We start from the raw sequence: 12,443 nt of genomic DNA, 5'->3' as shown, positions 1-12,443 counted from the left end.
GATCTATGGAATTTGATGATCTATAGTCTTGGGCTTAGTTTTAGTCTTAGTGGATCTGATAGGGTGGCCCACCCCTAGTGAGATCATTGTTTCTATGGAAAGTGCTGAAAGGGCCATCTATTCCTAGGTGAAAGCGGACTGTTTGCAGGTAAAAATGAATAGGCAGATCCCTTTGTAGCTGAAAGGGACTTGCCCAGGTTTGCTGTTCTGGGAGAAGAAAAAAACAGTAAATAAAATGGGGCTTATGTTCCAAGGCTGCAGTTTTTCTTTAAAGTACAAGTTTTTAAACCTCGATTTCCTTGTTTACTTTCTACCCACCTTATTTCTTCTGTGCTACATCACAGTAAGGTCGAGAACCAGAGGAGGTTAGGAAAGTTTTTCTGGAAGTAAGAATAGCTTCTGGATTTCCAGGAGGGGTCTCAAGTGGGTGGATGCATGGCCTCTCAATCCAAAGCTAATTATAGGTAAGCAGAGCACAGGAATTGCTCAGTTGTTTAGTGGCCACCTAATCACAGGTGGCCCAATGGACTTAAAATTACCAGTTGGAACTTGGGCTTCTAACCCAGTTCCTAGCATACAGGATTTAAAGGAAACTGGGATTTTAGAGAAAAAACTCTATATTTTGCATTTTAAAGCCCTCAAAACTCAGGAGTTTAACCAAGTGGCTGCATCTCCCTTTAGGTAGTGGGGGTGGACTGCATTCCAAGTTGCCTCAGGAAGTTCATCCTTGGACAAAATTCAAGATCACTGTCTATTCTTACTTTTAATTTTTATCAATATGACTGGCCACCCACTATCTCAGTCGACTCCAGCTGGCTTCCTTATTCATAAGCTAACTAAATGAGTGCAGATTCAGAGCAAAGAAAAATAGATAATACTTTTTCATCCTGATGAAAGAGTGGCACAGTATCGCGGTAAAAATCACACTGAAAAGAATTTGAGGATAGACTTTGGAAATAGTCTACCACACCTACATTAAAGGCAGGCACCCTTCTCTCTGTGTAAAATTATTCCTTTTTTTTTTTTTTTTTTTCTTGAGACAGAGACTATGTTGCTCAAACTGGCCTTGAACTCACTATGTATCCTAGGCTGACCTCAAACTTATGACCATCCTGGTGCTTTGGCCTCCCAAGTGGGGAATAGGGGTGCTGGGGAATTGTAGGCATGTGCTTCTGTGCATTCTTCTTGTTAACTCTTCTTCCACTGTCCCCTACCTCCCTTACCTCTGGGTTTGGCCTCTTCACATTCATGATCCACTCCTGATTGGTTGCATTTATAATAGGGGCAAGCCAGTCAGCTTTTGAGTGTGACCTGTAACTGCAGACAAACATACCACATAGGGCTTTGGAGCTCTGATTTATATATTGTGAATCAATTGTTAGAGATACATTTGGCAAAATGTTTCTGAAGTATAAACCTCAGCCAAGTGACTTTTTCTCTGGCTTCTAAGCTCAACATGTGTGAAAATGAAGACAGCCTCCTGAAAGTCAAAGTAGAAGATGATGCCTGGGAGCGGGCATGTGACTCACAGCACAGCTCCCATTTGCAAGAACTCTGCCGCCTGCAGTTCCGGCAGTTCTGCTACCAACAGGCTCTTGGGCCCCGGGAGGCTTTGGCTCAACTCCGAGAGCTCTGCCACCAGTGGCTGCAGCCTGAGACCCACAGCAAGGAGCAGATCCTGGAGCTGCTGGTGCTGGAGCAATTCCTGGCCGTCCTGCCCACGGAGCTGCAGGCCTGGGTGCAGATGTATCCTCTGCAGAGCGGGGAGGAGGCCGTGACAGTGCTAGAGAATCTAGCAGCTGGACATGGAGACACAGGATGGCAGGTGATGACTGGGGTGGTGGGGAAAGAAATGAAGGATGTGCACCTCTTAATTTTTAACTTTTTATTTTGAAATAATTTATGACTTATGGATGTGTTAGGAGAATAGAACTCCTGTGTACACGTCAGCCAGATTTGCCAGGTGTTAACACCTGTGATGTGTCACACCCTGTGCTCTTGTGAAAGCAGATTCTTTCTGTGTGCAGTGTGTATGAACCTTTCAAAATTAAGTGCATTCATTCTGTCCCTTTATCTTTAAACACTTTGTGTTTATGTCTGAAGAGAAAAAGCTTTCCTTTATAAAACCAAAATGCAGTTAAGATAGTTATGCTACTGATTTCTCCGAGTTGACTAAAGAGAAAGATGTGTGCTGATATCGTTCAGACAGTTGAATGCAGATGTCTTGTCCGCTGGGCGAATGATCTGGGGATGACAGTGTGCAATGCAGTGTGCATTGTTGCCCTGATTGACATGTTTTGAAATTTTGTTGTAGTCTTCTTCTTTTTCTTTCTTTTTATCCTTGAATAAAATGGATGTGAAAAAAAAAAAATAAAGTCATAACCAAAAAACAATTATCTAGTTTAAGGAAATTAAGTAAAATTATCACAATTCTGTCATATAACCCTAATCCTGGTCACATTTTGCTATATTGCCTCATTGCTGTTCTCTGTAACAGTATTTCCCTTCTGGAAATAAGTCAGCGTTACATTTAGTTGCTGTTTCTCATGGCTAGGTCCAGATTGAACATCACGAGAATATCTACCATAGAGGTAACATCATGTTCTCGGGATGAACATTCCTGATGAGGTCCTGGAAGTGTCTGTCAGATTGCCTCAGTGACAGTTCTCATTTCCCCTTCTTACCATGTGCAACTCGTGGGAGACACGTTGAGACAGTGCACATGTCCGGTCCTCACTAAGCCTTTCCCCACTGCTTCAGGCATCCTGGCTTTTTGTGTGTTCTGGGCAGGGACCTTTGCCTTTTTTGTCTGCCTTGCTGTAGCGTGGTAGCCAGCTGCTTATCAGACACTCAGTCCTTAGTGCCAAATGAGTGAATCAATGAATGTGTGCACTTGTTCCTGCCTTATAGGACTGAACAGAGCTTGTTCTGTGCTCCCCTGGGGAAGTCCCTAACTGTTGTTTGCTCTGGTTCCCACCAGGATGCCTTTTCAAGGTGAATCTTTTTGTCTCCAGGCCTCTTTCTACATTCAGGGACAGGATATGCACCTAGTGGTGACAGACTTTGGAGGAGCCTCTCTAGAGAGTCAGAACCTCCAGCTCCTGCCTGGGGTAACCACCCTGCCAAGCGAACCTCCACAGCTCCCCCAAGAAGTGAGTGGTGAGTGCTACAGGGTGTGTTAATGAGGACCAGGAGCAGGCCAGTGAGAGACACCACTTCTTAGTAGAAAGTTGGTTATCTGTGTCCCGCAAGTTGTGTTTCTTATTTTTGTGTACACTGTCAGATGATTCTGCCAGCTGCTGAACATGTCTCTCACCTCATAGTCACATGTGTACTAAGCATACTTGACATCTACTCTCTGCAAGAGCGAAGTGTGAAGCTGGGCATAGTGACACGCACCACTTTCAGAAAGGCTAAGGGAGGAGGGTGGACTGCTTGCCCAGAAGTTCAGTACCTGTGTAATCCTCAGAGAGATTATCTCATTTAAGTTTAAAAAATGTCAGGTACACAGTATAGGGGCTGGGGATTTAGCTCAGCGGCATAAGCACCTGCCTTGCAAGCAGGCAGTCGTGAGTTCAATCCTTGGTACCGATAAAAACGAAAAAGACAAAAAAAAAAAAAAAAGTACACAGTATATCAGTATGTTAACTTGCTCTCTCTTTTGCGGGGGTGGGGAGACAAAGTCTTGCTGTGTCAAAACAAAGTCAGGCTGGCCTTGAATGCACTAGGAAACGTAGCCTGGCCTCAAACTTGCAGTGGTCCTCTTGCCTCAGCCTTCTTAGTGCTGTGATTACAGGCCTGCGCCACCATTCCTGGCTTACAGTATATTAACTGTAGTCTCTATGTCATATATTTGGTCTCCACAACTTATTTTATAGAACTTCAAGTTATGTCTTTCTCCACAACATCTGTAAGATCAGAATGATTCAAAAGTAGACCATCGTGGATTTTGTGCTGCACAGCCCAAAGCAAAGCACTCATTACCAGCTTCTTCCTCCTCTCTTTTTATTTACACGTATGATTTTTATTTTGCTTTGTATGTGTAAAAAGGCATCATTAAGCAACTTGTAAGTTTGTAAATGCCACTCAGTTTTATGAGTGGGAGACCCTAAAATTTTAGAATCTTTGCATTCTTGATAGAATGAAGAGTCACAGTGCTCTTACCTCAGACAATAAGGTCTGCTTTGGACATTTGGACAATGAGGTCTAGTTTGGACATTTAACAAATGCAAGGTTTAGGGTGCTGGGTCCCAAAAAGGATACTTCCAGAGTCTCCCATGTCTCACATAGGATTCTTGACTCCTCTGTCCAGGGTTTGCTCCCCAGGGACCCGCCTGTCTCCAGGAAGAACACTCGAGAGAGAAGGCAGAAGTGGCTGAGTGTAGCCCGCCCCAGACCCAGGTGAGCAGACGACAGTATGGGAACATCAGTGCCGTCCCGCCTTCACCTGTCCACACTCCTCAGCTGAGAGCCTTTCCGATGCACTGGTCCTCCGTGTGCACACTGTCACAGAACGCTGCAGGCAGCTCCTGTTGGTCTCCTCTTCCCTCCTCTTCCCGTTATCTGCGAGGCACCCCCCCCCCCCAGGTATGAGAGCGAGGGCTGGGGTTTGGGCTTCGGGCTTCAGTTCCAGGAAGTGCCTTCCCTCATTTGATACAGAATGATTGATGATTTCTCTTTTGGGGTCTTCAGTTTCTCTCTCTAGCCTGAGGACCTAGTCCTATTGTCATATTCCTTTATATTCTGTGTTTAGTACATATCCACCTAACATTTGGGGAAATTCTCTACATCCAAAACAGACTTCATATGTTCTTCAAAAATTGACATATTCTCTTAATGGTTCATTAATTTTTCTGGTTAGTTTTTTTTTTTTAATTGGGGTTCAGAAGTGAGCGCTTCCTTGCCTTTCATGAGGGCCTGGTTTCTATCCATAGCACTACAAAGAATAAATACATTCTTTCCCATTTAAGTTTTGGTGCACATTGCTGCTATATCAGTTTGCTCAAGATACGATTCTCATGACAACTCCTCAGTCCCTTTGTGCCGCTATATTGTCTTAATCCCATCAGACCTAATGACTCCTGTTCTTAATCAGTACTTTTCCTTCTGAAAAGAAACATAGAAAATGAAATCTACCTATATATATTTTAAATGTCAAACTCATTGCCTTGAATATAATGCAACATAAAAGCAAAGAAAGGATGACTTATATTTTTAACAGTATGAATTTCATAAGGCTTGGACATGAATATACTCATGGAAATAACAGATGCTCGCACTCATTTGTAGTTAGTGAGTTTGAATTAAGAATAAGATCAGAAGTCCAGGAAGATCAAAGGGTAGAGGTGTAAGAGGGCAATGGATGAAACCTAGTACTAAGTCAAATTACAGAAAACCAGGCAGAAAGAAGGAAATGAACTTAATGGAAGTAAGGCTAAGATGTAAATTGAACTCTGTGCCCTCAGAGTCCTGACCTTAGGTCGTTGTGCGTGCAACCTGATCAGGAGCTGGGCTCTGTGGATGGAATAATTTGAAATGAGTACTGCATGAGGGTGGCCCGCAGTCCAGTGACTGATGGGGTTATGTGATGGCCAAGTCAGGAGACAGGGAGAAGGTGATGGGACAGCTGGACCAGAGGTCTGCGTGCTGCTTCCACGGGCCTGAGCCTCTGGTGTTGACAGCACCAGAAGCCAAGCAAGGCCAGAGGAGCCTGGCCTAGAGGCTTCAAAGAGCAGCATCCTGCAGGTACCTTGGCAGAGGGTGCACTTATGCTGCTTTAGACTCTCACGTCTGTGCCTATTACAGGAGCCGTAGAAAACCAATGCAGACCTCAAGGCAAGTCACAAATTGATGAAGAGGCCGTAAGGAGGGATGATAGTATTTGCAGGAGGTGGGCTTTTTAGTACCAAAGTAATTTTTACAGTTCTAAATAGAGTAGTGATGAGGTAAAGAGAAAACATCATCTGCCTTGAAAACCTCTTCCTTGTCATAACAGGTATCATGTCTGAAAAACTGGATGCTTTTTAGTTGGTGGAAAAAAAGGGCAGATTGAAAAATGAAAAAAAATCAAGAGGTTAATAAGCACCTATGTGGTAGACCTTCCAGAGCAATGCCAGATAACACTAAAAATAAGAAGCTCTAGCTAGACAACTCCTAAAATAAATAATTATAGTGTACAGGTTTCCTAACTTAGGTATCATTGTTGGCTTTGAAGTATTTTCCAATAGTCTGTTAGTGAAATTCATGAGATCTCTGAATTTGTATTAAGTTCTAAGTCTGTTAAAGAGCAATCTCCAGACTGTTACATTCTATATTTCTAGACAGTTTAGTTGCATCTGCTGTGAGATACTGTCTTGAAGTATTCTTGAACCATAGTAGGAAGTGCTATTAAAACAGTGAGAAGGACAGTTTGAGTGAGTCAGCCCTTGTGACAGCTTTACTTCTAAGCTTTTTTTTTTTTTGGTCTTTTTCGTTTTTATTGGTACCAGGGATCGAACTCATAACTGCCTGCTTGCAAGGCAGGTGCTTATGCCACTGAGCTAAATCCCCAGCCCCTACTTCTAAGCTTTCATCTCTGAAAAACTCTTAAATTACTGTTTTTCAGTGTCATTCCATAAAACACTTCAGGATTGTTACCCTTCATTGCAGCTGATTTATGCTGACTGTAGGTTTGGTTCAAGAGGCCATTTCAAGTCATGTAGAATGTTGGATGATTTGTTGTAGTGTGGGCATTGAATGTGGTGTTGTCCTGTGGTAACATTGTCATGAGCTGGTCCTGGACATCATTGTTACACTAAAGAGTCCACAGATCCACAAAATGCCACACGTGGCTGGTAGTATCTGGATGTTCACAGTGCTATACTCCATACCCTTCACAGCTAGACCTGCATCCTTGCCACAGTGAAACCAAGAAGCCATGTTTTCCTTTTAGATGTTGGTAAAGACTGGGGAAGAGCCCACCCAGGTTTCTGCACCAAGGGAGTGGCCACATCCAAGACTGGCTCAGAGGACACTCTGTGAGAACTTGGCTCAGGAGATGGCTACAGGCCTGATAAGTAAGCACAGTCCCCTTCATTGACCGTAGCTGGGCTCCTGGGAGCCCATGCATCCTATGGCTGCTCCCACCCTTTCCCTTCTGTGTGCTCTGTCTGCAGACTTCTCTCAGCCGCTACCATTTTGTACCCTTCCAAGTAATGTCTTCTGCCACTGATCACTGAAGTCACTGATTCTTGTGATCTTAGGTGAATGTCCCTCCCTTGACTCCTTTTCTTTCTTGGCCGTCAAGAGTTCCAGCTTTGCCATTTTCTGCTATCCCTTTTTTCTTGGGAGCCGTGTGACTACCTCTGCCTGGCTCCTGTGTCCCTCAGAGGAGGTGCTCCTGTCTTGTGCTCTGCCTCTCTGAGCCCTCTGCCCAGCTGGTTCTTGGTGCCCCAGGAGACCCTTCCTATAGGACTCCTGGGATTGCATCCTACACAGCTGTCATTTCTCTACCTCGGAGGTTGTTTTTCCTAAATTTATGGACCAAATGTTATTTAAATAATTTTTGTTTTAGGAAAAGTAATGAAAAGTGGTTTGTTTAATGTAGACCAAGATACCTGTGAAGAAATAGGACAAGGCATCAAGACTTCATGAGTTCCCCACAGGTGAGTGCCTGTGCTCAAAAGTGGCCCATTCCTGTAGAGAGAAGAAATGGGACAGAAACCAGCCTGTCGTAGTCCAGTTCCCTGGAAAAAATAATGAGAGTGCCATTCCCGCTCGTGTCATCGTGGAGGCCTGTGCCAAGGCAGTCTGTCAGTTCTTAACAGTTACACAAAACCTAGAGCTGGCACACGGCTTCCTCCAGAAATCTCCCCTTGCTCCGTTAGTGTGCCTTGTGTTTCCTTACGTTTTCATGGAGGCATAAATGGAGAAGCCAGAAAGCAAAACATTTTGACGACAGCAAAGGCTGCCAAGAAGGCTGCTGTGACAGTTAAGAAAGAAACAGCACAGGAAGAGGGGTTAGGGAACACGAAAGCAGGTATTTTCAAGCTCCACCAGGAGACTCAAGCAGGGAAAAGATAAAAAAGAAAATAGCTGATAAGAAATGGTGGAGTAGATAATTTGTAGTGTTGGTTGGGGAGGAAGCTGAGTGTAGCATAGACCCCCTACAGCAGAGAGGCAGGGAATAAGTCTCAGACAGAGCTGGCTTCTTGTGAGGCCATCAGCTTCTCGGACTTGAGAAGTCGGGAGAAATAAAATAAAGAGTGTAATCAGCTTGAAAGGCAGGCAGGAGTGGGGTGAGGAAATGAATGTTCCTTTTTACTGAGTTGGGGTTTTTTTTTTTGTCTTTTTCATTTTTATCAGTACCGGGGATCGAACTCACGACTACCTGCTTGCAAGACAGGCGCTTATGCCGCTGAGCTAAATCCCCAGCCCCGAATGTTCCTTTTTGACATTTGTTCATCTTAGGGAAGCGGGAAGCTAAATCATTTATTCGTTCATTCATTTTGGTTTGGGTAATTGAACCCAGGCCTCACCATGCACCAAGCTGCACCACTAGTCCCTAGAATGGAAATCTCTTTGAAGCTTAGCAAGAGAATTAAAGTTCTCATTACAGTAGTGAGCACAGAATCACATCTCACCAAGGGAAGAGGCATGGTGTTTAACTGATTACAGGGCCATAACTGGAGACTCACCCTGGATCTGAAACTGTGACTCAGTGCTGTAAAATAAAAATGTCACACTGGGCATAGCTGCACACTCAGGAGGCTGAGGCAATAAGATTGCAAGTTTTAGCTTGATTTAGAGACTCAGCAAGACCTTGTCTCGAAGGCTGGCCATGTACGGTGGCTTAGGCTATATAGTGACTTCAAGACCAGACTGGAGTACAGAGGGAGACCCTGTCTTTAAAAACAAAAAAGGGTGCATAAGTACCTCAGCACCACAATAAATACAAATAAAATTTTAGAGGGGCTAGAAATATAGCTCACTACTGCAGTGCTTACCTAGCACATTTGAGGCTTGGGTTAAGATTTCTCTACAGCTAAACATAATAAAATAGCTTGCTATTTCACATCAAAAATGCTTCAAGGTTGGCCACAAGGGTGTAGCAGCTCTGCCACACTGTCAGCAATACAGCCACTTGTAGTTCCACTCCTCCTCTAGCCCCTTCCTTGGCCACTTACCTCACTTTTTCCTATATCAGGCTTAACCCAATTCTACTCACCTCACAATGTCCAGCAGTGGCCCTTGGGGCTGGGAGGAGACTCGTGGGCTACAGGTTTAACCCTACCCCCAAAGTTTGCTCCCTGATACCTTGCTTTTTTATTATTTTTGCATCACTTTAATGTACAGATAGTCTTTGGGAACAAAAGACATTATTTATAGCATTCTGATTTTAGTAGTGATAGCTCTATTTAGAAAATTTACTAATTCTTGATTGCTAAAAATGTCAGATCCTAGAAAATGTAACACTTGTACATGCACTATTAACATTTGTCTTAATTCTTTGCTGAAGATTGATTTGATGAATCTGATTTTTCTAAAATAAATGATTTTAAAATTTTTATTTTATTTTAAAGAAAATAAAACCAGACAAAACAGAATAAAGCCAATCAGAACAAAACAGTGAAAGTGATACAGAACTTCAAAATAGGAAATCAACAACGGCTACCATAATGCCTCTCCTTATCTTCAGAATTGCTGCCCATACCATCAAACATAATAAAATTAAACAGAACAGAACGGAATAAAACCAATCAAAACAGAACATTGAATAAAACCAATAAAATGGAACAAATCAAAACAGAACAATAATGGATTTCAAAGGCAAAACGTAAGGAAGTCCCCCATATTTGCTGTATTGCATATTGTTATCCTTTCAGTAGATGCCCAGACTACTGGCTCCGAGCCTCTGAAGTCAAGCAGTATAAGCATTAACTTGTTTTTTTACCTCAGTTGCTAACAACTCCAAATCAGCCATTTGCTTATTCTTACCTCCCAGCCCTAGAGCAGTTGGCTCACGACAAGGGCGTACTAGCTTCTTGTTGCTCCCGGCACCTGCATGGCTCCCTCCAGCTTACAGGAAGGGAGAACTGGCTTCTCATTTCTTCTCCTGAGGCCCCTGCATGGCTTCTGCCTGCTCATGGGAAGCCAGAATAGATGATTCTGATGAATTTTTTGGATAGTGCTTCAGAAGATGATATGGTCAGGCCCCTCTCCAATTTAATGTCTGATGGAAATAGCCCGCATTAGCTGACTGGGGTTACACTCTGAAACAGCTCATGTTACAATTCCACGTCAAACATCACTGTCAGCACACCTGGCAGAAAAATTGATGTCACACATCTCTGATCCACTGCAGTATTTTGAATTGTTCTTTACTGCAGTTAGTTTAAAAAATTACCAGTAAAGCAAATGCCATTTTGGGGGCTGGGGATTTAGCTCAGCAGCATAAATGCCTGCCTTGCAAGTGTGCGGTCGTGAGTTCGATCCCTGGTACCGATAAAAACGAAAAAGACCAAAAAAAAAGGCAAATTCCATTTTGCCTCAATGGCTTCAAAGCCACCTGGCCCAAAAGGATTTCTGCAATAGATAAAGAGGAAGACACTGACAATGACAAATTTAGTGGTCTTTATTTTTAAACAATGTTACTACAAGTTGTTGTGTATAAACCTGAGCAGGAAATGATTTGGTCAACAAGACCTCTTTTGGATACAGCTTGGCTCAAATTATGACTGGTAAGAGAGTTTTACATTTGCTTCAGTTCCTGAATTTTGTCAGCAATTTTTCTGTATCTGCTGGTCAGTCAAAGGCTCAGACTTCATGAAGTTCAAATTTGTGTTCTACTTTTGGTAAACAAGTTTTCAGCTATATATACTGAAGACAGAAAGACTGTAGTTGATCAATTGGTGCTTTTCAAGAAGCTGTTAGCTATGAAGCAGTTTAGCCTGAAGAAGTGAACAGGATTTGATGTTGAGCTATATATACTTTATGAAAGTTCTTCCTCATTCAGAAACTCTGTGATAGCTATGAGGAGGCCTTATACATAACAACCACCTACTTCTACGAACCAGTTGGCAGGGCCACTGGAGTAAAACAGAAGGTTCTGGAAGTTCACCTTCCTGTTGACACTAGCCAGCTTGACTACAGTGCAGGGGCAGGGGCAGCCAGATGGGCTCACACTGGCAGAGGAGTGCAGTTGCTGTCCCGGCAGGCTCACCCACTGCCCTGCTGGGGAGGAGGAGCAGCCTACTCCAGAGGAGGACAGAGGGCAGGTCTGTGCCTGAGAGGCCTGACAAATTCAGCCGGAGGCATCCCCCACCCTGCTTCACGTCTGCCCCGGGTAGAGGAGTGAGTTTTGGAATTTCTGTAGCATGTTCTTTTTCTTTCCCAGAGATGGTGTGCCCCACAACCCTTGTAGCACCGCTGTCCTTCCTGAAAAGACAGGCTTGAATTCGAACACCCCTGCAGATCGTCACCAACCGCGTGACTTGTGGGCCCGGATGCACATCACATCCTTGCAGTACGCAGCAGGAGACATTACTCGAAAAGGGAGAAAAAAAGACAAAGCTCGAGTGAGCGAGCTCCTCCAAGGCCTTGCATTTTCTGATGAGTCAGGTGTGGAGGAAGATAATGAGCCTGACACACAGCCTGCTCAGAAAAAGCTGAAGGTGGCAGGCATCCCAAAGAAGAGATGGACTAAAAGAGACCTTAGTCCTAGCTTTCCACACTGGTCAGCTTTGGATTCTGGACTTCTGAACCTCAAGAGTGAAAAGTTGAGCCCAGTAGAGCTCTTTGAATTATTTTTTGATGATGAAACATTCAACTTGATTGTTAATGAAACAAATAATTATGCTTCTCAAAAAAATGTCAGTTTGGAAGTCACAGTTCAGGAAATAAGATGTATGTTTGGTATCCTGCTTTGGAGTGGAGTTGTACAGTGTCCCAGCAGAGAAATGTATTGGGAGATCTCTGGTGCTGATCAGAACCTGGTGAGGGATGCAATTAGAAGAGACAGATTTGAATTGATTCTCTCATACCTGCATTTTGCAGATAATAATCACCTAGATCAAAAAGATAAGTTTTCAAAATTGAGACCTCTCATAAGGCAAATGAATAAAAATTTCCTCTTGTATGCTCCCCTAGAAGAATGTTATTGCTTTGGTAAATCAATGTGTGAATGTTTTGATACCGACCAGTTTCTAAATGGAAAGCCTCTTAGAATTGGCTATAAAATTTGGTGTGGTACAACCATACAAGGTTATCTGGTTTGGTTTGAGCCCTATCAAGAAGAATCCACTTTGGAGGCACATGAGGATCTTGACCTTGGGTTAGGTGGCAGTCTAGTGATGAACTTTGCTGATGTTCTTTTAGAAAAAGGCCAGTATCCCTACCATCTGTGTTTCGATAGCTTCTTTACAAGTGTGAAATTGATGTCAGCTTTGAAGAAGAAAGGGGTAAGG

General features: G+C 43.4%; 1 protein-coding gene across 1 annotated transcript in view; it reads left to right on the top strand.

The window, feature by feature from the left end:
• The window catches only part of LOC101787510 (piggyBac transposable element-derived protein 1), a 22,236-nt gene extending 9,793 nt beyond the window's left edge, over positions 1-12,443 (top strand). The window contains 5 exon segments of the mRNA XM_063259754.1: positions 1,451-1,825; positions 3,015-3,152; positions 4,313-4,401; positions 11,375-12,231; positions 12,234-12,443. Coding sequence (XP_063115824.1) covers positions 1,451-1,825; positions 3,015-3,152; positions 4,313-4,401; positions 11,375-12,231; positions 12,234-12,259 — 1,485 coding nt within the window. The 3' untranslated portion in view covers positions 12,260-12,443.

Source organism: Cavia porcellus, unplaced genomic scaffold, assembly GCF_034190915.1.
Source record: "Cavia porcellus strain 051 isolate PalLab524CR breed Dunkin Hartley unplaced genomic scaffold, mCavPor4.1 scaffold_13, whole genome shotgun sequence".
In the NCBI taxonomy this organism is placed as follows: Eukaryota; Metazoa; Chordata; class Mammalia; order Rodentia; family Caviidae; genus Cavia; species Cavia porcellus.
Note: the sequence above shows the minus strand (reverse complement) of the source record. Positions and strands in the feature narration are given on the sequence as shown.